General features: G+C 34.8%; 1 protein-coding gene across 3 annotated transcripts in view; it reads right to left on the bottom strand.

The window, feature by feature from the left end:
• Nucleotides 1-319: 319 nt before the first annotated feature.
• Nucleotides 320-27,484, bottom strand: part of ZFYVE16 (zinc finger FYVE-type containing 16) — a 72,226-nt gene continuing 45,061 nt past the window's right edge. For all 3 annotated transcript variants that reach the window (XM_036764502.1, XM_036764520.1, XM_036764509.1), the window contains exons 11-18: nt 27,010-27,092; nt 25,835-25,939; nt 25,093-25,240; nt 20,817-20,897; nt 19,745-19,907; nt 5,969-6,074; nt 4,268-4,435; nt 320-3,038 (exon numbers count right to left, since the gene is read on the bottom strand). In XM_036764502.1, the coding sequence (XP_036620397.1) occupies nt 2,880-3,038; nt 4,268-4,435; nt 5,969-6,074; nt 19,745-19,907; nt 20,817-20,897; nt 25,093-25,240; nt 25,835-25,939; nt 27,010-27,092 (1,013 nt within the window). In that variant the 3' untranslated portion in view covers nt 320-2,879. The remainder of the gene's footprint in view (nt 3,039-4,267; nt 4,436-5,968; nt 6,075-19,744; nt 19,908-20,816; nt 20,898-25,092; nt 25,241-25,834; nt 25,940-27,009; nt 27,093-27,484) is intronic.

Here is a 27,484-nt window from a genome sequence, read left to right as displayed (position 1 = left end):
ACTGAACCAGCAGATGTTTTTTATAATACCCTCCTTTATCAAAAGCAAAGATTATTTTCCTCATCTGTGAAGTATGCATGAAAACACTACTAACCATAGAAAGGTGAATGCAAAACACGTTATTAAAAATAAGTATTAAGTAGTAGAAGTCAAAGCCCAGAGCAAAGGCTAAAAAGTGAAAAATTAAACACTGGTATTAGGCTAAGTACAAAATACAAATCTGACAGAATAAAACTAATTTGGCAACTTTTTTTCATCAAGTGAGACTGGCATAAAGGTAGAAAGTTGTAAATACGGCTTTAAAAAAAAACCTTCAAACTAGCTTAATATACTTTATTAATTCTAATTACCAAAACACTTAGGGAGTGGGAAAAACATTTAAGTTAAATTTTAACTGCTGGAAAACAATTTATTTACCTACTCTGCAACACAATTCTCCATTACTATTCAGGCAGTCAAAACGACAATTTCCATAAGTTACTACCACAATTATTAATTTTAGTTTAGTAATTTATTATTGATAAATTTAGTTACCAAATTTTAATTTTAAGGAAAGCCTTTCATATACCTAAAAATGTACACTTTGTTAAAACTATACTGATGAATCTTTTATTAGTTCAGCTTTCAAATTTAATTTCATGGTGTAGAATTTCCAGCCTGTTCACCTATAGAAACTTTCTTTTAAAAAAAAAAAAAACCAGTTCATTCATTTCTTGATTTTCACGTATATACAGTTATGGTCTTCTTCTGGCCTTTTCTTTTGTGCCCTTGTCAGCTGCTTTCATTCTATCCAGCCAGTGTATGCTCAGGAAATGTAAACCATGTGAGAAGTAGGTTTTGCCTACAGCTGTGTAGCTCTCACCTCTAAATTCAGAGACCCAGAACTACTTTTGTAATAGTTAGAGAAGGAAGAAACAATTATGAAGATGTTTAGACAAAACAGGCCATCCTCTTCACTTAAAAATAGAAACTCAATCTTGAAGAATTACAAGTAACAATCTGAAGAACATTACCAGAAAATTATTCAGAAAAATAAATGTATGAAGATATAGAAAAGATACTTCAAATATGGTCTGAAATGCAAACTAGGAATAGGAATGCATCAACTTGATGGGAAAGGCACCTACAATCGTTTTTGGTTACTTAACCATCGAGTATATTCTAATCTTTACAATGTGCCATCATTTTAATGTCTAATTATAATATGAACTAAAAAAAGAAACAAATTCAATTTAATAACAAATTGTTTTTATACAATTACAGTATACTTCACAAGTTATTACACTGCCATTTCACTAAATATCTGCAAATTTAACAATGTTTAAACCTGCTAAATTAGCTACTTCAGAAGAGTGGTTATTCTGTACCACTGCTGTCTTAGGCTAATTATTAGAAATGTGGTTCAACAGAAACTGGATGTTTTTATTCACTGATATCCCCAGTCTCTTCTATCCTGAGACTTTGGATCCTGAGTTTTAACTCTGACCTGTGTGTATTCAAGTTGTTAGGTTATATATTTCTTTTTCTTAAAGCAGGGTAAATTAGTGTGGTGTTTCTTGAGCTATACATAAGGAGTGTTTTTGATACAAAAACATATAAATATTCCACATGAGAATCAAAAAGGCATCTAAATAATGATTAGGTTCCTACAACCTGTTGATAGGACTAATTGAAATGCACCCTTGCTTCTTTACTACTATTTTTTGTTCTATTTGTAGCAAAGAGGGAAGCTATGTAACAGTTAATTGTCAGACCTGATGGGGGTTCACTGAACCTTTGTATTCAGGCACAAATTTTGTTTGTAATGCAAATACATAAATAGAGTTTAACTTCTGTTAATACCCCATTATCAAAAATAAGTACTATAGAATAAGTACTAAAGAATTTCAAATATGCTAAAGTAGTTCATGAAAATTGACATTAACAGTTTTCCCTGAAATTAAACAGGGCTGCCAAATAGATTTCAAGGATTAATGACAAAGGAAAAGAAACCTTGCTTTATGCTTCATTTATTGCTACATAATGACTACTTCAAGGGTCATCTATCTGGCCTATCGTCAATCACTCAAGGAAATTGTAAATGCACTGGTATACTGTAAAGAAGTGTAGAGGGAGGAGAAATCGTTGTACAAAAATATCACCCATTTATAAATTATTAAAGATACTTATAAAACACATACTTGAGTCATTTTTCTCTATAAAAACAATACACTTAAATATAGAAGCACAAGTTCCTAAAGCACCTACAATCATTTGATTTATATATATTTAATCAGGGAAAAATCCAAATACTAAATCTGGAAAAGAAAAAAGGCAAAATCCATATCTTTAGCCAAATACTCAAGAGTTTAAGTACTAAGATAGCCGATGCTCATAAGAGAAATCAGCAATCTTCTTGTACTTATACACTCTCTGGGGTTTGGAAACAGTTCTATGCCACTGAAATACAGATTTGTAAATGGAGGCATCTTCATTTGCACATATGCAAATATACATGTTCCTGATTTAGATGGCATTTTTAAGAATCTTCATTAAAACCGTCGTGGACATAAAGAGGTATAGCTAAATGCAGATATTTTGGCTTAGCATTAAAACTAGCACAGTAAATGTTGCAGATTTCCCAAAGACAAAAGAAGACTTTGCCTTTTTTTTTTTTTGAGTACCTGTAATAAGTGTAAAGTTTCAGAAATGGTGGAAACCTGAAACTTTGGGGTTATCTATACTGTGCTAGGATTTAAAAAAAATTAATGGCATCATAGATGCTAAGCTCAGACATTTAATATCAAACAGATCTACTTTAGTGTCTATTATTACAGCTTTGGTGCTTAAGTTAATTCTAACAAATCTGTTTATAATGCATAGTAGCACACTTATTTTTGCTAAAATAGATTTTCTATAAGGAAAAACATTAATTCTATCTCCAAAGGTAAAACAGAGTTGGAGGTGCCACCGTGAATCACTGGGATTAGAGCACTATCAAGATCATTTAAGTAATGTTGAGGAAGAAGCTGGCCTCCAGAACCTGCCTGAAATTCAACCTGAAAGAAAAATATAAAAATTCCAAGTGAGTCATGGGCAAAAGAAAAAGCTCAGCATAAGAGATTATGAAAATTAACAGCAAGCATTCCTAAATACTGAGTTTAAATATACTAATATGATAGCAGCAGATTTTTATTCCACAGTGTATTCCTACCACTTCTTGTATTTAAGTATTCTGAGATTTACTGAACCACTAGAGAGTTTTTACAAAGTTAAGGGCTAGTTGGTTCTTTTGCCCCTATTTTCAGGATTAAATATACTGTACTTAATATCCTGAAACACAAACAGGAAGGGAAGGCCTGTGTCAAGCCATAAAAATGAAGTATCTGCCACTACCTCATACCATAGTAGATACATGTAACTATAGATAAATGCCAATAACTGCCATAATAGGACAGTGGAGAGATATACCTTGAAGGCTTAAGAAGGAAAATTTTGAGTATGTCACAATAACATTTTAAAATATTTCTTAAATAAGAAGCAAACTGAGTCTTAAATTATGACAATATTATTTAAATGCTCTAAATAATACTATTTGTTTCTCATTTTCAATTAAGGTTCTTAGCAAAAATCATTTTATACATTTTTCCAAGAAAAGAACTTTAAAACAAGCAACTATTTTTATCAAGCAGGTTCTTCAAACAAAAGCATCATGATGGTGAAAATATAAATTCACATATCTTGCTTTGAAAAAAGGCAACTTACAATAAAGCTCTCATTTTAACCTTTATGTAATAAGTAATCTTTTTTAAACCATTTACAATATTAAAGTGCTATGGGAAAATACAAAAGAAAGAAAAATAATTCTACCCTTATGGAACTATAATCAAATTGAGCAGACAGAATATCTACCCAAACACTAGCTGAAAAGTATTTATAATAGAGCCAACATATTAACCAGTGGAAATTAATGTTAGGAAAACTATACTTAAATTATCAAGGAGGGCCTCAGAATGGGAACTAAATCAAATCAAACTAAAGCCACAGAAAACAAGTTATTAAGTATATATTGAATATTATACACATGATGTCAGTATACTAAGTACAGGGAATTGGAAGGGCAAAGTCATACAAAATAAGTATTTGATAAGAAACTCTAAGCTCAAATAGGAAATCAATGTAAACAGGTAAAGAAAAATTATATGCTAAACTGACTTCCTTTTAAGTGAACTTTTAGATCCTGCCATAATACAGTCATTTTAAAAAGAAAAAACAAATTGTACATTACCATATCTGTATCAATGGAAACTCGGAGTCCTATCTTATTCATCCCATTACTTTTTAAAGTTTTCAGATGTGAACAAAGTGCAGCACTGCCAGCTATTGCTATCTCTTTAGCAAACTGGTAACGATTTCCTGACATTGTAAAGTCCTGGTCCTTTAGAAAATAAAATACCTGAAATACAGTAATTAGAAAATAAGTCAATTTGTGTTTCTGATTATATAGACAAGATCAACAACCTTAAAAGTAACTAATGCAACTTGAGATATATATCTAACTTCAGTTTTATTAACAAGTTTTAATATTAACATTATATACATCACTCAGCAGAAAATTAAAATTAATAGTGCCCTAATATTGGAATGGCTCGACTGCACCAGCCCAAAGCTTTAAACTAAGAAATCCTGATTCACTTAGCTTTAAAAATGATGCTAATCAGAGCAACTAGGTAGCACAATGGATAAAGCACCAGTCCTGGAGTCAAGACTGGCCAAATCTGAGGCTCAAACATTTAATAGTTTTGTGACCCTGGGCAAGTCATTTAACCCCAACTGCCACCAAAGAAAAAATTTTAAAATGATGCTAATCTTTTTTTACAGTAGCAAATAAGTGTAACAAAGAGATCCATCAAGTGGAGAACAGCTAAACAAATTATGGTACATGAAAATAATGCAGTATTAACACACTGTAAGAAATGGTAAAGGTGACATAGACAAATATGGAAAAACGTATAAAATAAACAAAACCAAGAAAACGATATGCACAATGACTTCAACAAAGTAAATAGAGAGGATAACCACAATCAATACTGCTGCAGCATTATAATAACTAACCTTAAATCCAAAGAAGAGATATGAAAACACCATCCCCCTCCTTCTTTGCAGAGGTAGGGGATTACAGGTGAGGAACACTGCAAATAGTGTCAGATTTGAGTGACTAATTTTGCTGAAATCTTTTTTTTCCTTCTCTTTTTTAAAAAATAAGATGGTTCTTTGGGAGGTAGGAAGAGTGGGGAGACATAATGGGAAATGTAGGTGAAGTAAAAAGAAAAGACACATTTTTTAAAAATTATGTTAATGTGACCAAAGTCTCTCTGTGAGAACTTCTATATAAATGTAGAAAAAACACAGAAATTCAAGATGTTCTATACCCACACAATACACTTTGAAACTCAAATATCAGAGATTCTGGTCTTAGGTGATCTATTTATTGGTTTCAGGGGAAACAGGTCAGAGTATGAATGGATCACCACAGTCCATTATTACTGATAAAAAATAAAGTGTATGCTGCACTAAATGAAAGACAATGTGATTAAAAAAATAAGCTAGACCTCAAAGGAAAATTATCATTTATATCTTTGGAAAGTGGTGGAATAAATACCATTTACCATACACGTAATTTTCAACAAAATACTTGAGATAGCAATAATTCAACTAATACCCCTAAAATTATCAAAATTTGCACAATATGATGGAAATATGGAAATTTTTCTTAAATAATGGTCAACCTTCAATCCTCTAGGCATTGCCTTTAGTATGAGGAATTTGGTATAATACCAGATTTGGGAGATTAAAAGCAGCAGCAAAATCTTAAAAAGTAAAGGAAAATATGTGTGTGTGTGTGTGTGCATGTATGTATGTACATATATATACATATATATATATAAAATCAACATAATACAGAAAAAGAGCAAACTCAATCTATTACCTCAGTACATTTTACAAGTTTCTCATCAGTTTCAAAATCTGCTTCCTGTTGTATTTTTTCACTTGGAATTCCTTCCAATGATTTTCCATCTATTGCACTAATAACACTATAAAATAAAACAAAGTAAATGTTACTTCAAGAATTTCTTTGATTAAATAACTTTTTTAAAATACAAAAACTAGAATACAAGCTATTGATTTTTAAGCAGCAAAACGTTATATCTCCAAAGCAAAATGAAAGCCAAAATATAGTTCCATATCCATCTACTCAGTCCCTCAGTCCTTTAAACTATCCGTACTTAAGATGTAGTGAGTAATCAAGACTAAGCCAGATTCCCTTACATCAACCTCAAAATAAAGTTTAAAAAAATAAAATGAAATTTTTAAAAACAGCAAAAATTATAATAAAATAAAGACAATAGAAACAATTCAGCAAAAAAGCCTTAATGCAACAAACAAATACTATGGGGTAAAAGAGAACTGGCAATATGGAAAAGATGATGGAAAATGTCACTGAAGCAGTGTACTATAATAACAGCAACATTTACATATCGTTTTAAGATTTGCCAAGTGCATTACAAACATTTCACTTGATGTTCACAACAACCTTGAAGGTAAGTGTTATTATTATCCCTATTTTATAGATGAGGAAACAGAGGCTAAGTGATTTTGCCCCAGGGTCACCCTACTAGTAGGTTGGTAAGGCTTGATTTGAATTCAGATTTTCTTAACTTCAGGTCCAGTACTTTCCACTTCAGTATATTCTGAGGAGTAAGTAGAATGGTTCAAACAGCATGAAAAAACACAGTAATGAATGAACAAAAACAGCCAAAGGAAAAAAAAAACTAGAAGATGACTTCATATCTCTACAAAGCAAAGCGGCAAAACCAAAGGAAGGAGCTCAGCAAAACAAATGAGAAAATTTAAGAATTACTCATCTCCCCCCACCAATTTTTTAAAAAAATATGAATACTATCTTCCAGGAAACAATGGAACAAAGCTGTCCAGAAGTACTGAAAACAGAGGATATATGATACAAACAAATAAAATTCAGGCAGAAAGAAACCCTAAGTTCAACTCATCCAGAAACAGTCACCAAGTGACAAAGTTTCAAGGTCAGAAAAAATTCTTGCAAATGGTCAAGAGAAAGCAATTTATAAAAGCTATTCCACTTTTCCACTATTCTAGGTAAGCCACTATGACAGAAAGCCCGTGAAAAGGAAGGAAAGACTGTTTTCAAAGCCTGACTTAAAGACTTGGAAAATAATTAGCAATGGTACTGCCAAGACAAGCCATAAAGACTTTAATAGAGAACACTAGGTTTAGAGTTCAAATTGTGGCTCTGTCATTTACAACTTTCATCACCTCATTTAAACCTCTCTAGATATAGTTTCCTCAACTATAAAATGGGGAGGTTGAATTAGGTGATACGGGAAGCCTCTCTAGGCTCTAAATCTATGAGGCAATGAAATCTATTCAAAAGCAACCATTCAAATTGTGTAGGTCCACTCAACATGATTACAAAATAAAAAAGAAAATGGAACTAAAAAAGAAAATGGAACTCGATATCCCAGCAATCAAGGGAAACTGGCCTGCATCCTGAAATTGCATGTCATGAACATTCTCCATCATAAAAAACTTAATTCTTCAATGAGGAGAGAAAATATGCTTTTCATAGTGAGAAATAACAAACTTAGGAACTTTGACAGGCAAATTTACAAAGCAGCCAGAACTATAAAAGGTAATATACATTTGGAATTCAAGTGTAGTCAATTTTTCTATAATGCCCTGTTTAAAAACACAAATTTGTTCCAATTTAACTGATATTTTAGAGAAAAGTTCAGTATAACTTTAATTACAAGTTTGCTTATGCTTAATTTTGTCTGAAAGAGTGACAAACACTGAGAATGCAGCACCACTTCTGAATGACTCACAAGCTGAAACTCTTCTGATGACCACTTCCCACAAGCAAAGTTAAGGTCATTTTCAAGGCAAAGTTCCATATTTATTGTGTATATTCTGATGTAGCAGAAGTTATGGAAGGAAAAGAGCTCACCACCACCCTTTCCACTATGGTCCCAAGCCTGAAGCTGCAGCCTGCCCAAATTTCTTAAAACTTTGCCAGCCCCAGCTACTGGAACCAGGGCCCAGGCCCAGCAGCTACCTGAGGCCACGGACTTTGTCACTATTTACTTTAGTATTTATGTACTTTTTAACCATTCAACTTATATAAAGTTGTGCTATCACTACATTTTTGTTTAGGTTTCTATTTTTACGTATCACTGATAAAGGTTTTAAGCACTGTACCTCTAACTGCATTTTTCCCATAAGGTTTTTATTGTTTGATTTTGAATAGCACGGTGTTTGGGGGAATAAACATATCAAGTTATAGTAGAATTGACTGTAATACATAAAAGATGATTTAGTATTAATGTGCTCTAAGTACATGTAAGTCAGTTCCATCTAACCTATGATAAAAGTTCAACAGAGACACAGAGAGAAGAATGCCTTAAAGCAACCACATCAGATTTAGATCGTCTAGAACAGAGGTGTCAAACACTGGCCTGCTTTTGGCTCCAGAGTATAGGCTAAGCCAGATTAAATGCAACTGGAAAATATTTAACAAAATGAACAAAAATAGATAAAACACAGATAACATTACTTTAAAACCAAGTCAACACGGAAAAAGCAATAAATACATAAATAAATTGGCATGGTAAAAAAGGACATTAAAAAAATATAGAGCTCAAAGGTATCCTTATGCTTTGTATTAGTGGCTCCTATTTCTATTTGAGTTGAACACCACTAATCTAGACAAAAGGATAAAATTATTTTTCTTTAAATTAGGATTCAATAAAAACAAGTAATGATTAACCAAAGAGGCTAAGCTTGGGATAGAGAGAGATTCTTAAACCATATCTGGGCTAGGAGGAAAAGTTTTTAAAAAGAGCATACCAGTAATCTTAGGCTCTGTCTTAGGTATAGGGAAGAGGATTGTGATTATAAGTAAGATAAGTTTTCTCTAGTAGTGGAGCAGAGTTGGAATTGTGGCTTTGTGCAAGTGTAGAGACTAAAACTAAATACAAATTTGTTAAAAACTAAACAGAATGATGCCTTATACAGATAAAATAAAAAACCCCCACAATATTTAATGGAAGGAAAGCCAAACTTAACAGTTATAGCCTTTAATGTTAATGAGCTAAATTTATCAATTTAAAGGAAAAGAACAAAAAATGGATTAGAAAACCCAATAATTTGTTGCTAAAGCATAGTAGTGCATACATATTAAAAGTAAATTTATTATGCTTTAGCTGAGACCACTGAGGATTCTTTCAAACATAGTAGGTGAGCACTAGTAGGGTGCCCACGATTCTTCATGACAATCTATGAAACAAAGAAAAATATCACATGGCCCTAAGTCCTGTGTCATCCTTCCACTTCTGTAGTTGTAGAATGTTAGGAAAAGGAGTAGTGGGCACTAAGAATAACAGTTTTTAAGAAAGCCTATAGACTTTAATTTCAGTGTTAACATCAGAAATATGACATCCTTGTTCAGCAAAGAGGTGGACATAATACTAAAAACACTGAATCATATCAGTCTTGACATTTTCACTGCTGAAGAAACAAAAAGTAGAAGTATCTTTCAGGTTAAACAGATGACTAACAGTTTCTCCTTGGAGAAGCTATTAAGAGTTGACAAGAGTTCGTTTAATTATGCATTCAAGGGCAATAGAAACATTACTTCAAGAGATATTTGGTCTTCTGATATCACAGGACTCAATATAAGTATTTGTAAAATGGTCATCACAAAAATAATTTCATCTTATGCAAAAACTGTCCAGTCTGTTGCAGACAACTGAAATGGAGAAATTAATCTAGAAATAAGTAAGGAAATTGGAAATTTTCTTGGAAAATATGGTTGAGAAATGGGAAATGAGAGGCCAAAGACCTATAGACTACTCCGAAGCTTCACATTAAAGTATTATGAATACTTCAAGAAAAGGACATCAGGTACTGATCATGGATAACATCACAAAAAACTAAGTTACAGATAGAAAATGACTTATTACTGATGTGGTAGTCATCCCTAAACTTCTTTCTATGTAGTCAAATCACTGACTTATTAGAGCAAATTAGAACATAAGTAAAAAAATAATAAATGAAAAAAGAAGATATGACATGCAATTTTGGAAATTGTATCCTCACTTATTTAAACAAGTTACAGATGATTAAAAATGGGATATAGCTGGGAAATAGGAAATACAAACTACAATAAAGTCATACAGTAGTTTAACAAAAAGCAAATGCTATAATAACGGAGATTTAAAGAGCCAAAAAGTACTTTAGTCAACAAAGAACTGATTTATTTGCCATACAGAGAGATTTGGTAGGCAAAGGGAAAACTAGCTTAGAAAATAATGAGCTGAAAAAAATCTTAGAAGTACGGTAGAAAATTAACAGAATTATTTCTTCATAAAAGAGAAAAACAGTGGAGGAAGGGTAAAACTAGTTCAAAGAAAGTTTGGTGAAAAATCTAATTAGCAAGCAAAAGTACCCTGAGGATATTTACAGAGGAGAATGTAAGGAGAGCAAGAGAATAAAAATGGAAAAGGTCTGCAAAGTTTTTCACATCAAACACTTTGTTCAACGTCAAGGACAGTGGAGCCACCAACTCTTGGACTCTTAATATCCTGGGCATGCTTAACTAAGAACTTAGAAATGGATAAAGATGAGGAAAGCAGCTGTAGCAGACCAAGTATGAACATAAAGAAGAAAGGCATGCTAGAGCTGACACAACTGTGAGGACACTAAGGGATTAATTCAAAAGGTATATGAAGAAGCACAAGATACCAAAGGTGTGGGGGAAAATCTCAGATGTGATCCTTGCTGCAAAAAAGCAACCAAGAAGACATCAACTACCATGAACCTGTATGGCTACCTTTCCATCTACACACAAGTGAAGATAGAAATGATGGGAAACCAGCCAGGTTTCATCAAGCAAAATCATACAATTAATCACATCTTTACCAGATCATTACTAAAATTGAAAGAATATAAAAATCCCACTGTGAAAAATGTACTTGATTCAGTAGAGCAAAATGCTGCCTTAAAGTCTCTCCAACAAATAATCTCTTGAGCATATATCAAATTTATTCAAGATTTCATGAAAAATATGAGATAACCTTATTCAATGATCCTCTAATTATCAACAACAGATGAGATACAGAACTGTCATGAAGAGAGAGAATCTTGAAAGGCACTAAAATGAACAAATTAGGCTCCGAATTAGACAGGATGAAGAGAATGGACTGGACTGCCTTTGGGAAACTACAAGCTTCCTTTAATGACACCAAACTTCTTCCGGAAACAAGAGCCTGTTATTAAATTCTACAGCTGTCGTATGGGTACAAAACATAGAACACTATAGTTTCTGTTACAGTATCACTTAGAGGTCAACCGAGAGCTACGTGGTGGGTGTGATTAGGGTTCTGCACATAAAAATGAAGAACTTCAAAAAAGAACTTGAATAAAGGATGTCATTGCATGATTGAAACAGGAGATAAGCTGGTCAGACAAAGTAAAGGACAACCAGTGGACAGTTGGCCCATTTCACTGGTATCCTTGCACTGTCAGGAGAAAAAGAAGGTTCTTGCCTTACTGGGTTGATCCTCCATGACAAATTTGTAGAAGTAAATGGAAAACTGATAGGCATGGATAAAAATTATAAACTACTAACTTGGTGGGATTCTACATATTGATGAGATCACTCATCAATTGAGTATGCTTCAGGAGGATCAAAGAAACAGGAACTGGAGTCATGGGAAAGGGTAAAAACAAACAGATTCCATTAAAAGGACAAGCAGGAAAACTACATTATGATTAAAGGCATAGATAAGCAGTATCAATTTTAGCATGGAATGGCATAGGGAAAAAAAGACCTTCATGGCAAGACACTAATTTTAGACACTTTAACATTCCTAAATCAGAGTTAAATCCAAAAGATAAAGAAGGAAATTAACAGACTTAAAGAAAATACTGGGTAAGTTGGCCTTGATAAACCCATGGGAACTTCTGACAACACATATTTTTTTCAGGCTCCCATGGGAAAATCATGTGATTGGTCACAAAGAACTTAGAAATAAATATGCATGGACAGAAAGCTTTAAAATATTCTGTAAAAGGCAATGGGGTATAGAAATCTATCTTGCCCTACAAGAAAGTGATGGGGAAGGGTATAAGGAGGGGGAAGGGGATGATAGAAGGGAGGGCAGACTGGGGAAAGGGGTAATCAGAATGCATGCCACCTTGGGGTGGGGGGGGTGGGGAGAGATGGGGAGAAAATTTGTAACTCAAAATCTTGTGGAAATGAATGTTGAAAACTAAAAAAAAAATCTAAAAAAATGTTCTGTAAAGAACCACAACCCCAAAACTTTAACAAATGAAGAAATGTGAACAAAAGATGCAGCTTGAAAGACTAAAAACATCTTCAATAAAAAGTGAATTAAAGACCAAATAATAGGAACAATAAAAAATAAAAGATAATAACAAGACCACCTATCAAAATTTATGAGATATTACTAAAGCAATCCTTAACAGAAAATTTATACAACTGAATGTATATATTACCAAGAAGGGTAAAATAATGAAAAGAGAAAATAATGAAAATTCTAAAAATGTATAGACCCAAAACAGTTCAAAAGGAACAATTTTTAAAATTAAAGATAAGATAAACAATTAAAAGAAAAAAATAGCTATCTGAGCTAATAAAATAAGCTGATTTTTAGCAAAACTTAACAAAATTAGCAAACCCTTAGCTCATTTTGATTTTTGAAAAGGCAAAAAATTAAATGTAAAAAAGGAATGTCAAAAAAAATGGAGAGGGATATTTTAAAACTTATCAGAAATTATGTAATTATAATGATACAGAGAAAAAGGATTGGATTTTGGGGTCAGAGGGCCTAAGTTCAAATCCTAACTGCCACTTTACCTACATATGGCTTTGGGCAGGTTAGTTTTCATATATGCACTTTAGTTTCTTCATCTACAGAATGACAGCATTAGCATAGATAACTTGGAAGGTAACTTACAATATTTAACAAATTCAATAAAAAAGGAAATTCTTTCAAAAATTAGAAAAAAATGAAAATGAATATGTACAAACAAAAGGTCATGACTATCAAGGCAAGTGATGAAAAAAAAAGTAGCACTGAAAGGGGTCTATGAGATCTCAAATTTTATATTAAAACAGTAATTATTAAAATATCTGGTATATTTTTAAAAAAGCAAAGATGATCAGTGGAATAGATGAGATAATCATCAATTAAGTCTTAAGAAAAAAACATGGAGAACAGGCTAGTACTGAATAGGCCCAAGACATAAAAGTATTCAGGAAACAACTCTATTTAAGCAAACCTGGATAGATAAAAGTATGACATAAAAATTTGTTTACATCATCTTCAGCTATTTACCCAAAAAGTTCCAAACAAAGGATTTTCATATAAAAAGTTAAGAGATTAAAAATTCATAAAAGAATGTAAGGTTGTGGCTCTCATAACTATGGAGGGAATTAATTTCTCATCAACTGCAGCACAGAGTATCATACAATTAAATAGTACTTCACTTATATAAAAATAAAAGCTTTTGCACAAATAATATAGCTAAATAATAAGACAAGATGGAATGAAAAATAACTGATATAAAAAAAATCAACAAAAAATTTATTTTTAATTAATAAAAAAAATTTAAAACCTAGATCTCCTAACTTCATGCCTAATGCTCTTTCCACTATCCACTTTCTGCTCTCCACTGCTTCATACAACTACAAGTTGCCTTCAATTACCAGAGACATGTATCAGAATATCAGTAAGTAATTTTAGATCTTCTTAGACCTGACATCAAACCTGAACTCCTTTCTTTGTCATTCTCCACATTACCAGATTCACCTTTGGCCCATTTAATCAACAGCAGTCTAGTGAAGAGAATCTATGTCTGGGACTTTAATAGTTAAGACAGCTCCTCCTGCTTATAAACACCAGATTTTGACTCTGCTACCTGGGGAAATACAGAACCCTCTTTCAGTGGTGAAAGATAAGATTTCACAGTTAAATGACTTAGGAGACTGGAGAAGAGATAGATCTCCTCGAGAGAGAGAGGGCAGTGAATAGCAAGCAGATTCGGTGTCAAAATAAAGTGATGAGAAGAGAAATGTTCACTGCTCTATTGAGAGCAGGGACAGATTTTGAAATGATAAATGGCATTCCAACCAATGAACTGTACAAAATGTACCAAGATAAGGGACTTGATAACAGAAGAAATAGAGAAGTACAAACTGTCCCTGTAGATGCTACAGATCCTGAACATGTTTGGGGAGACTAGGAAATAGGCTGAGCCCCAGTCCAGATTAAGGAAATACACAGGTAGGATTGCGGACCCCACATTAACTTGACCATATATTGGAAAAATGGTTCAACTACAGTAACTAGGGCATTAATAGACACTGAGGCAGAGGCCACCCTTATCTATGGAAATCCGAACAAGTTCCGGCATGGAACTCCTGTTACCATCACAGGATTAGGAGGGGCTGAAATATCAGCCAGACAAGTTAAATTGATGATGAAAATTGAACAATTGCCCAAGAAAGGTTATTGTGCCTATTCCTGAATACATCATTGGAATAGACGTATTGAAGCGTATGACCTGAAGGGAGTTTACCTGAAGGGAAATACCAATTTGCCTTGAGAAAAATAGGTGTTAATCACTTTGCCGAAAACTTCTGAAGTAATTACTTTGAGGCAATATCGTGTGCCAGGTGGACGATGAAATTGCCAGTACCATAAAAAGAATATGTTGAAGCAGGAGTGTTAGTCCCCACAACCACTCAATGGAACAATGCTGTCTGGCCAGTGCGAAAGTCAGATGGAATGTGGAGGTTGACAGTAGATTATAGACAATTGAACAAAATGACTCCTCCCCTGTATGCTGCTGTTTCACATACTATCACTTTAATAGAGAGAATACAGAAACATGAAGGGACTTGGTATGCAGTTATTGATTTGACCAATGCCAATAAACTCCAAGCAATCGGACCAGTTTGCTTTTACTTGGCAAGGCCAAGAGTATACATTTACATGCCTGCCATACGGATATCTTCATAGCCCAACTACAGGATTGTAGTTGAACATTTAGATGAACTAAAGTTACCTGGTGTACAGCTTACCCACTACACAGATGACATCATGATACAGGGAGAAGATGTAAAAGAAGTGGAGAAGAGTCTGACACTATTAATTGACCATATGAAAAGCAAAGGATGGAAATTAACCCTGCAAAGGTTCAAGGACTACAACTGCAACTGTAAAATTTTGGGGAATAAAGTGGACTGAGAGAAATTCTCCCACAAGCTCAACAAAAAATCCAGGATTTCCCCACCCCTACTAATAAGAAAGAGGGCCAAAAGTTCATAGAGGCCAAAAGCTCATTGGTTATTGGAGATGCCACACCCCACACTTGGGGCAGATTTTGAAGCCTTTATGTGAAGTTACCAGGAAGAAATACGAATTTGATTGGGGACTTGAACAAAGTAGAGCTTTTGAAGAAGCAAAGGCTGCTATACAATTAGCCCTAGATTTATGGTCTATGCAAAATGGGCCAGTAAAATTACAAGTGACTGTGCAAGATGACGATGCAAATTGGAGTTTATGGCAAAAACAACAAAGTCGAAATGTACCTTTAGGATTTTGGTCACGTAAACTACCTTCATCTGGAATGCAATATACACTCTTTGAGAAGCAGCTGTTAGCTGCATATTGGGCTTTGGTAGAAACTGAGCAACTGTCTCTGGGCCATGAAGTGGTATTAAGGCCTAGAATTCCGATTGTGACTTGGGTAATGAGTACCCTAGCTTCCCAAAGAACTGGACATGTGCAAGAGGCGAGCATAATCAAATGGAAGTGGTATATTCAGAAAAGCTCAAGAGCAGGCAAAAGTGGAGTTTCTGCTCTACGTGAATCTGTGGCGAACAATGACACTGAGGGGAATGAAAAACCCCCTGAACCAAAGCAACAGTTGGTACAATCCTTAGTGAAATGGAATGATGATATGATGGACTAACTGAGGAACAGAATGCTTGGTTTACTGATGGGACAGCAAAATATTTGGGACACATTGGAAAGCAGTAGCCTATAACCCCTGTACTAGGTGAACTTTGGTAAGTTCTGGGATAGGTGGAAGTAGCCAATATGCTGAACTGATGGCAGTACATCAAACCATCAAAACAGAGAAAGGAGGACAGTGTCATATATTTACTGACTCATGGGCAGTAGCTAATGGGTTAGCTATGTGGATGTCTGTGGAAGAATCAGAATTGGGAGACTCATGGCAAACAAGTTTAGGGTAAAGAGCTGTGGGAAGATATATGGGATATATCTCTGGTTACAAATTTGTCAGTTTTTCACGTTGATGCTCACATGACCCTGACCATACCAGAACGTGAGTACAACGTACATGCGGATTGGCTAGCAAAGACTGCTACTGAACGTAATGACCCTACTCTGACACCAAATGATGACCCAGTATTAGCAAAATGGGTCCACCAGACAGCTGGCCATTTAGGGGTCCAGGCCACGCGTCAATGGGCATAGGATCAAGGTATTAGTATCTCTCATGCATCATTAAAACAAACAACAGAAGAGTGTTGTATGTGCCAATTAGAAAAAGAACAAATTGTTCCTAGGATAGTAACTGGAGAAAAAGCAAGGGTGAAAGTTCCAACCCAAACTTGGCAGATAGATTATATTGAACCACTACCCCAAGATAAAGGATGTAAATATATATGTACATGTGTTGACACCTATTCAGGTGTACTAGTGGCTTGTCAATATAAGAATGCAACTCAGAAAATCACCTGTAAAACCCTAGATATTGTGAGTTTATACTATGGAACCCCGATGCAGATTCAAAGTGACAATGGGTCACATTTCAAGGATAATGAAATGAAGAGATATTGTGTACTGAATAATATGGAGTGGGTATATCATATTCTATATTACCCACAAGCATCTGGGTTAACTGAAAGAACAAATGGATTGTTGAAAGAACAGTTGAGAAAATTAAGCTCTAATAATTCATATTAACATTGGAAAGATAATTTGTTTACTGCCCTATGTAACTTGAATAATAAGCCCTTAGGAGGAAGTACACCTCTAGTCAGAATGATGACCCCAAATCTGCAGATTAGAAAACAAGCAAACACGTGAGAGCCAAAATATTGAATTTTGGACTGTGAAGGAAGATGTCCCACCACTGTGTCCAGGAACATCTGGTTGGGCAGGATATGATTTACATTGTATAGAGAACTTTAGGTTGAATAGAAAGGAGATAAGAAAAATCTCTACTGGGATATGTATGAGAATCCCCAAGAATCACTTTGGACAGATATTACCTAAACCAGGATTAGCAGCTAAGGAATACATATATTGGCTGGAGTGATAGATTCTAATTATCAAAGAGAAATTATTGTGACACTCCAGAATTTGGGTGAAGAACCTGTACAGTTTTGTAGAAATGAGAATAGTTCAGGTGATCATTATCCCCTGTGAAAAAATACCCATTGTGAAAACTGTGACCCTCCTTCCAAAGTAACCAGTAGAGGAACAAAAGGGTCTGGCTCTATTGAAAGAATAAAACTGGGAGCTAAGGTATGGGTAAAATGGAAGCCAGATATGTTCCAAAGGCTGCAGAAATCACAGCCCATGGAAAGGACAATACTGTAACAGTTGTTTATTCAGGGGAAGATAATTACCAAATTGTGCCCCTGACTCATACATATTACCATGAACAGGGCTATGATAATGGATTTATGGACTCCAGAAGCATGGCTGATGCTGAAAAATGCCACAAACCACTCTGAGGGAAAGTGATCTTGTGCGATTAAGGGATGAAAATTTTGTATCTGGGGGAAAAAGCCTTCAGGGCAATCTTAGTCTCTGTGTAGGATGAGATCCTCCTGACTTAGTTTCCTCATTGTGTTCCTTTTGAAAAGAAATATTTCCCACTAGAGTTTGGCTATGAGCTTGAATCTCTGCATAATTGGAGTTGCAATCAAAATGGAGATGATTTTATTTGAAGGATAATAGCCCATACTTGCCCACACTTTTTGCTCTTTGTTTTGGTTAACCTTGTTGCTAGTTCTGTCTCCTTTAGGCTTAAATACCCTAAGCACCCTACACTTTCAGATGACTGACTGCCTAAGGATCTGGGGTTGACTGAGTTCCTAGGTACCAGCTTGCTAAAGAACTTGCCTCTAGAATAGGACTCTTGACCTCTTGGGGCAGGGACAGCTCTACATCCAATTTCAGCAAGAAGAAGCTACGGAGGATGAGACCTTCGCCTCTTACCCCACGATTTTGAGCCCCGTTTGTTCAAGGGTGGGAATGATGATATTGTTCTGTGTACTTATTTTGTATTATCCTTGGAGTATTGTTATATTGTTATGATATTATTGACACCAGTTTCCTACTGACCTACGTAATGGATACAAAGATCTAGGGGACCCGACAAGCCAGCCATGTGGCCACTCTGATAGTGTGATATTGTGTTAAGCATTTTGCAAATGTGATGTGTTCATTTTGAGGGGATTCTGTTGTCCTTGAAAAAAAAAAGGGTTTGTATAAGTTGCCTAGTAATGGAAGTGAAAAGATCTTGGGGGGGGGGGGGGCAGCTAGGTGGTGCAGTGAGTAGAGCACTGGCCCTGGAGTCAGGAGGACCTGAGTTCAAATCCAGCCTCAGACAGACCTTGGGCAAGTCACTTAACCCCAATTGCCCTGCCCCCACCCAAAAAAAACTAAAAGAAAGAAAAGAAAAGATCTTGGGGCCCAATGAAAAGTCATTCAGTAAGTGAATAGATCTTTCCCACCCACTGAATAGGTTTCTGGTAGGGCTTTGGGTGGGGCCAACAAGGGAAGTCTGATTAGAGAGAGGCCCACACCTTTTAATTAAGTGTGAGGCCCCAGGCCAGTTAGCAAACTAGTTAGCTAGTTTGAAGCTCTCAGGGCCCTAAGGGAAGTTGCTAAGACCACAGCCAATGATATGTGCCTGAGCTCTAGTCAATCAGATGACACCTAAGGGCTGTATAAAAAGAGAACAGAGCTTGGAAAGGGCAGAAGCTGAAGAAGTCTAGAAACGGAGGAGCAGAAGAGGCAGAAAGGAGGACTAGAAGCACATGACTCAGGAGCCAAGGGCCAGCTTCCAGAGTGTGCAGAGCAGAGAGTACTGAACACAAGAGGGAGCTTGGAGTCAGCAGAGTTGCAGGAGAGAGTGCTGAGCAGGGACTTAGGACTTGTGAATGATCTTCTTACAGGAGGACCCTAGCATTGAGGGAAAGCACAAATATGTTCTGGCTTGCTGCTATAATATTTTATTGTAACCTCCTCATTACTATAGTGAGACGGGCTTATTGGTTTTGGAATGTTGTTGCCATGATATCGAATTGGGAGCATTGGTCCTTGGGTCTGATCCTTTGGAGTCTGAATAAATGTTATGCTTCCTCTGCCTTCTACCTAGAGAATTCAATATACCCTTCAATTCTGACTCTTCGAGGTCATGAATTTTGCCTTAATAATATAAATGGTGCACACATTTTAAAAACAAGATGACATAAGCATTCATCTAAATGCTTAAATATATTACTTAAATATAAAATTTTGGTCAAAAGCTTAATGTTTCCTCTTATATTTTCTTTTAATTTCAATGATTAACTATTACATTAAAAAATTCCTACCCTTTGTTTCCTCTTTCTTCAGTATCTACCCAGCAGATATCCACATATTCTCTTGAGTCTACCGCATCTACTTTCCCACACGTAATTTTAAAGTCTTTTTGGTCTCTTAGAGCTAGACGTAAGCCTTCCATTGTCTCTGGAGTTATTTGTACCATCAAACCATCTAGAAATAAAAGAATTTAAGTTAGAGATTTCTTAAACTAAGTAACGATATCTATTATTGTAAAACACTGGTTTCTATTATCAAAATACTATTTTGTGTACAAGTCATCTTGTGATTAAAAAAAATGTCCCTAGGTCACTGAATTCTAATTCTTTGATATACAAAGAAAACATGAATATTTTATGAAGTAAAAAGTTTAATTTCAGTGAAGACTCTGCTGTATCAGCATATAAAAATGTTCTTATTTGGAAAAAAAAGCCCTCTATTTTAGTTCTTTTTTGTTTAATAACAAAAATAAGCATTCTTTTTTTTCCTAGTTAATTGCATTTCAGTAACACAGAAACCTTATTTGTCAAAAGCTTTCAGATCAGAGTACACGTAACAACTATATACCAAAATGCTTATGATTAAAAATTTATAGTTTATGAAATCATGATGTACAATTTTTAAGATACAAAAGTTATTCTCAAGGCTAATAATGTTATCTTTTCCCAAAGACTGTAAAATAACTTCACTATAAATATCTTCTCAGGATAAAGCGCTTCAACTATTTTCTAAAGAAACCTTTAGATTTTTTCCTATCAATAAATGTTCTTTTCCTAATTGATCATTATGCAGTAAACCAGCTCAACTTGTATCTGCAAATCATATTTTAGTTTCCATATGGAATGCATTCACTTTCCAAGTCTCATAAATTCCTACTTTAATGAAAATCACCATTTGGTAAACATTAAATAAAAGCAGTTCTCTGTTGTCCACTGCAGAAGGGGAAATGATCTAAAGTCATGCAAAGTATTAATCTGCTTGAGTTGAATCACTTCATGTTAGATGCCTTTTGGAATATTTCCTCAAAAATTCTAGAAATTTTGGAATCAATTTTTACATCAAAACAGTCGAAGAAATTCATACCTTCAACTATGCTGGATTTAGCAAGAAATCCTGAAGATGTTTTTAGGGCTCCATTGAATACCACAAAACTTGCACCAGTCACTGATAAAGAAAAGCAAAATCAGTAAACTGATGGATTTGTTTTTCATGGTAAATTAATTAAAAATTACTTAGTTGTTATCAAAAAGTAATACCCACAACTTATTTTTTCTTAAGTTACATGACCAATATGTCAATTTGTTTTTGCTGAACTATGCATATCTGCTACAAGGGAAGGCTTGTAGTACTCTTGTAGCTGGAAGATGCTAAGTTAGTGCATAGGTGACAGATAACAAAAAGAGAATAAAACATTACATTTTTATACCACAGAAGAAAAAAGTGTAAAACGGGATACAGAATTTCTCTTGCTATTTTGTTAAATTATGTGTACATACACATATGTGTGTATGTATATATGTATATGTGCATATATACATGTATATATGCACACATTCTAGGAATGAAAAGAAAGCTGGCCTCAAACCTAGGAAGACCTTGGTTCAAGCCCTGCCTGACACACACTAACTGTAGTCACTAGGTCACTTTACCTCTAAGTGCTCTAAGCAACTCTCTTAAGACTATAAACTACAGAAAAGGTGCCAACCTGCATTGTTAGAGGGAGTTTCCACACCCAGGAGTTCCCTATACCAACTGAATCATAGACCTAGTCCCTATCCCTTAGTGTAAAATCACTGGACTTGAAGTCAAGAAGACTAGGTTCAAATCCGGCTGTGTGACCTGGGTAAGTCACTGACCCCTCTCAGACTGTTTCCTCATCTGTAAGATGAAGATAATAATAGCCACCTACCTCACAGGGTTGTTTAGATCAAATGAGAAAATATTCATGTAAAGTGTTCTCTGAACCTTTGAGTACTAAATAAATGTTAGCTCTTACTATTATGAATAGATTCAAAGCTGTCTTTGTGGATGTTTCAGCCTAGTAAAGGGGTATGACACACAGATAACTACAATGGAAAATAATACTTCAGTTCATCAGAGAAGTGCAAAGCAGTTCTGGGTAAGATCTGGAAGGGAAGGTGGTTTCTGACAAAAGGACTCCCAGAAAGAGTAATGGAGAAGGGGGTGTTTAAGTTGGGCTTTAAAGGATAAAAATTTAAGTAGAGAGAAGAAAATGAGGCTATTCTAAGCAAAAGGAACAATGTGAGCAAAAACCTAAATGGAATAAAGTATCATGTTTTTAGGGGACAGAAAATAATCCAATTTGGCCAGATCAAATTTATTAATCACATTAATAAGTAAAAGTCAGTACATAAGCATTAGGTGCCTGCTATGCGCCAGGTACTGTGCTAAGCTTGAGTATACAAAAACAGACAGTCCCCTGCCCTCAAAGAGCTCACAATTTAAGGGGAAAGACAACATGCAAATAAATATATACAAAATACCTATGTAAACAGGAAATAATTAACAGAGGAAGATGCTGGAATTAAGGGGGATTGAGGAAGGCTTCTTATAGATAGTGAGATTTTAACTGGAACTTAAAAGAAGCCAGGGAAGCCAGAAAGAATGCCCATAGCCAAGAGATGGAAGGGATGTCTTGTTGGAGAAACAGTCAGGAGGCCCGTGTCACTAGAATGAACAGTATGGGGGGGGGGGTGGAGAATAAGGTACAAGAAGACTAGAAAGCTAGGAGGGGGACTAGGTTATGAAGAGCTTTGAATGGCCACTGGAATTTATAGATCAGGGAACATGGCAGAGAAGGGAGCCGGGAGTGATATGATACAACCTGCACTTTAGGAAAATCATTTTAGTGGCTGAATGGAAGATAGAACAGAGCAGGGAGAGACTTAAGGCAGGCAGACTCACCAGCAGGCTATTGTCATAATCTAGGCTTGAGACGATGAGGGCGTATAGCAGTGGAAAGAAGGGGACATATATTAAAGATGCTGTAAAGGTGAAAGTGACAGGCCTTGTCAATTAATAGTAAAAATAATTATAATGATGATGATCAATGATGATGATTAGCTCAATAGATGCCAAACAACCACATGTAAGGGTTAAAACATTTTTATTAAATGTCTGTTTTTTAAAATTAGGCTCTTTTGAATTAGAATAACTTTCTTTAAAAACAAAAATAAGGCAAGGGTGCTCCCTGGCATCAAACTTAAAAAAAATTTTTATTATATGGTTTTATTGTTAACTTCAAGGATCTATTATTTTGCTGATGCTCATTCCACTGACCCAGAATGTTAGCCTTCTATGATTTGTTTGACATCACCATGAGTAACTACAGCCACAAAAGTCTGTGTCCAATCCAGGAATAACCCTCTCCAAATTTAGACTAGTCTTCTGATATGACAAACAAGGTACTGTCAAGTCACCATTTAAAGTCCTTCCAACTTGACAAGTCCTGTTAGAAATGTTACTCTGCTTCAAGAGCCCAGAGTCCCCTCCATATCATCATAAAGCATCAGAGGAGCAGGATACTTTCTTACCAACTCCCTCCTCAACACTTGCCACCTAGCTTCCATCCTCTGCATTCCAATGAAATGACCTTCTCAAAGGTGACCAATAACTTCCAAGTGGATAAATCTAATGGCCCTTTGTCAGTCCTTTCTATATTGGCCTCTCTGCAACATCAATCCTTCATTTATAAGTAAGGCCCTCACACTGAACCTATTTAATCTGAGTTTATACACACTTCTAATAAGCTGAATTTTCTAATTTTGCAGCTTACACAGATTAAAAGTAGTAAATTAGGAATGAAGACAGGCTATGAGAAGGAAGCACACTAATAAAAGTGAAAACTGACAACCAACCGATCTAGAAGGAAAAAACCACTCCCTCCCCTCAGACCTCAAAAAGCAGAGCAGCCTGGGGTCATTTAGTGTAATGACAAACAGCCAGTCACTCCCCAAAAGGATCCAAGAACATTTTATCACACTTAATGTACAATATTTAATATTCATCATAACAACCTTTAAGAGGGCAGCATAGTATAACAAAACTGTGAGCACTGTTTCTAGAATCAGACAAACTTGGTTCCAATTCCAGATCTGATGTTTAGTGTACAACCCATGTGATCTTGTGCACGTTATGATCTATGTGACCTTGGACAAGTCACTGAACCACCTTGGGCCTTAGTTTCCTCATCTATAAAAAGAAAGAATTAGACTAGATGACTTCTCAGGTCCTTTCCATGTCTAGAACTATGATTTTATCATCCTAAAAACTGTTATTTAAGAAAAGGCTAAATCATATTTGGTATATTCTGTTTTAAAAGGAGTTGTGTGTAATACATCTTAAGAATATTTTTACCCCAAATGTCTAAACCACAAAAAAAGGCAAATGCTTAAAAGGAAATATATGTGTTAACTAGAAAATTAATTTCTATAGACCTCCTCAGTTACTGGTGATAATGGACAGAATGAGGTATAATATAATCAGAAAATATTTTATCAATCACAAAATACTTCCTGTTATCCTTTAGAAAATATATGGCAATAAATTCTAATTTCCAAGGTATTAATTTAGGGAACATACAGTCTAAACACTGGAGGACAAAAAGGAAATGCACCTGAGTGGACAGAAATAATTGGATTTGGATTACATATTTAAATTTACTAGTTTCTGGAGTGAGGAAAATAGCCTACTCTACAAACGCTCTGTGTCACAAAGAAATGGAATTTTTGAAATTAAAAGGCTCTTAGGAAATGTTAGTCATGCTCTCACTTTACAGAGGAAACTAAGATCCAGAGAGATTGAATGTCTTTCCCAAGGTCACATATACAGAGTGGAAGAGGAGGTACAGCCCAGAAATCCTGACTCAAACCAGTGTCCTTCAACAACAGTGCTTTCTGTCACCAGTGGGGAACCAATACGGGACAATGAAATAATGAGCAACTACCTACGTCTGTTAATTCGCTCTACTAGGCAGAAATATACCAAAACTATCCTGAAGCATATAGGTTTCTGTTCTATCATATTTGTTACACAAGAAGAAGAATTCACAACTTCTCGAAGTAGTACTGTCTTTAAGATGTTGCTATGAGAAGAATAGTAGGTAATGGGGGGGGGCAGGCAGGTGGAGGGCAAGAGGGAGCAGCAAAGAGGAGAACTTGTTTTTTGATGAACAGTGATCTAGTTAATATTTATCATTTAAAAGTCACAGATCTTACTTAGATGCCTATACAATAGTGCTTCCGTTAAGACTAGTGAGAAAACATTTTTATGTTATCATTTAAAATAATTGAACAAAAATTACGTCTTTTTACTAAAATGTTATTTAAAAAAATCTTACCTTTTCTGGGATGGCCAGTTGCACTGTTGGCTTGTGTTTGATAAATTCCATCATTCTGAACACAGACTAGATGAGAATCAGCTTCCATACTAAAACTAGCTCCAATGCTTATGACATGCTCATTAGAAGAATTTATGACTTTCATGACCTGGTAATATGAACATAAAGGGTATTTTGCCTTTATTATTTATAATAATGTAAGAAATCACATTCCTGGTGGGGTTCATCACTGACCATCTTTGGTCTAAATAAATCCCCTTAATGTGGCAGAAAAATATGTTCTAAAAAGATGCAAATTAATTTATAGGAAAAGAGGAAAAACAAGATCCTACAACATTAAAACAGTGATGCACATTTTACTCGTTTCCCAAAATTATGAGGCATTGAATACACTAAATGTTAGTAAATAAAACTAAATACTAAAATGTTATACTGGTGTCCATAAGATATGTTTTTTTTAAAACCTAGAAGACCTCTTTCTTATTGAGTAGATCCTCTATGGAGGATTTATGGAAGGATGTGAACAAGAATTTCTGAGAATCAGGAAGCCTGGATGGGTCGAGATTAACACTAGAAAGAAGGAGTTACAAGTAGTAAGTAGATCAAAGACCCATTGGAATATAAGTATGTAGGTACAGTCTGAATGAAAATAAAATCTGACATGCAATATTCTCCTAAGTAAATATAAAATCTATCTAACTAAAAACTGGCCCCACAATTTAAAAAATTCAATTGTACTTACATCACTGTATCTTTTTCGAGGTATTTTTATGCAGCTTTTACCCATTTCCATGTGAATCAACAGCTGTTCTATATTATGCAAAGTGTACTGATAATTTCGGAGGTCCTATAATAAAAATAAGCTGATAGTTTCATATTTTCCTAAATTTTAAAGTGCTAATCGCTATTATCTTACCATTACAAATATATCCCTAATATAGAGCATACAAACACAAGTAAAACACAAACCAATATGAAATAATTCATAATTACAAACTTTTTACTGGCTTCTTAATATAGTAAATAACTTGTTTACTTCAAATGTTACATGATGGTGCTTATGGCAAGTTGGGGACAGAGTAGATGTCATCCCTGTCTGCTGCTACCTATCACCATCATGAAGGAGATAAAAGTGAAGGAAGGTATGTCTGGAATGGATATAGGGGCATGGTATATATAAAAAATACATGATAGGTGGAAGCAGCATGCACACTATTAACCTGTCACTAGATCAAGGTAAAAAGAAAGTAAGTGAGTTGCTAAATATTTTCATAAGTGAATTTTAAAAAAAAATTCATACGCTCACTAGCCACTGTACTTTAAAGGAAAGCTAGATGGCATAGTGGATGGAACTTGAATTTAGAAAGACCTGAATTTGAATATTGCTGAGGAAACTTGAATCAGCTGTGTGACCCTGGGCAAGTCATTTAACCTTTCTGAGCTTCAGTTTCCTCACCTATGAAATGAGGGTAATAGCAGCACCTACGTATAAATGAAGCATTCTACAGACCTTAAAGAGCTACATAAATGTTACTTGTTGTGTATATAGAAACCGTGTTCTCAAGTAACATTCTCAGTTTTCTCCTCTAGTAGGAGGAACTACAGAGAATACACACACAAAATGGACAGTCTACTAGACGATAGTTAAATTTTTGACAAGAGAACCCTCTACTGAATTCTTTTCCAAAAGGCAGCCCATTTGAAAAACTGATATCATTGAAGTTGAATGAGCTATCCATTAAATGAACTTTTAATCAATGAAGTCAATTCACATATTTGAAAAAATACTTAGCATATTCCATTTTCAGAATCTCAAAAGATCCAAACAACACTAATCACAAATTAAATGCATGACACTTCCTAAGTAAAAGTTTGCAAATAAGAAGTAAAATTAAGCAAAATATTAATTTTACTCACAACAAGTAAGTTCATAATAGTGTGTCCTATTTCTCCAAAAAGAGGTTTTCGACATCTGATACTTGTTAAAGGTGTGGGATATACTGTACATGAGTGAGGAAAAGTGATATTAATGATTATAATAAAGCTTTTTTTAAACTATGTATCATTTCTAGTTTACAAATAGAACTACTGAGTTACCAAGCCAAACTCCAATCCTATAAACCAGGTACGCTTAACCTGGGTTCCACAGATGATTAGATTTCAGGGGTCCATAAAATGGAATGGGAAAAAGAAAGCCTATCTTTATTTTCACTAGCCTCTAAGTGAAGTTTTTAAGTTAATGAAAATAAAAAATTTTAATTTTTTTTTCAATTACTTAAAAATATTATTCTGACAAATCATCTATAGGCTTCACCAGACTGCCAAAGGGAGGCACAAAAAACCCTCTGCTATAGGCTGGGTTAGATCTTGGTGGTACCATCACCCAAACAGT

Source organism: Trichosurus vulpecula, chromosome 1 (assembly GCF_011100635.1).
Source record: "Trichosurus vulpecula isolate mTriVul1 chromosome 1, mTriVul1.pri, whole genome shotgun sequence".
NCBI classification, from domain to species: domain Eukaryota; kingdom Metazoa; phylum Chordata; class Mammalia; order Diprotodontia; family Phalangeridae; genus Trichosurus; species Trichosurus vulpecula.
The sequence above is the reverse complement of the archived record's forward strand: the minus strand, read 5'-3'. Positions and strand labels throughout refer to the sequence as shown.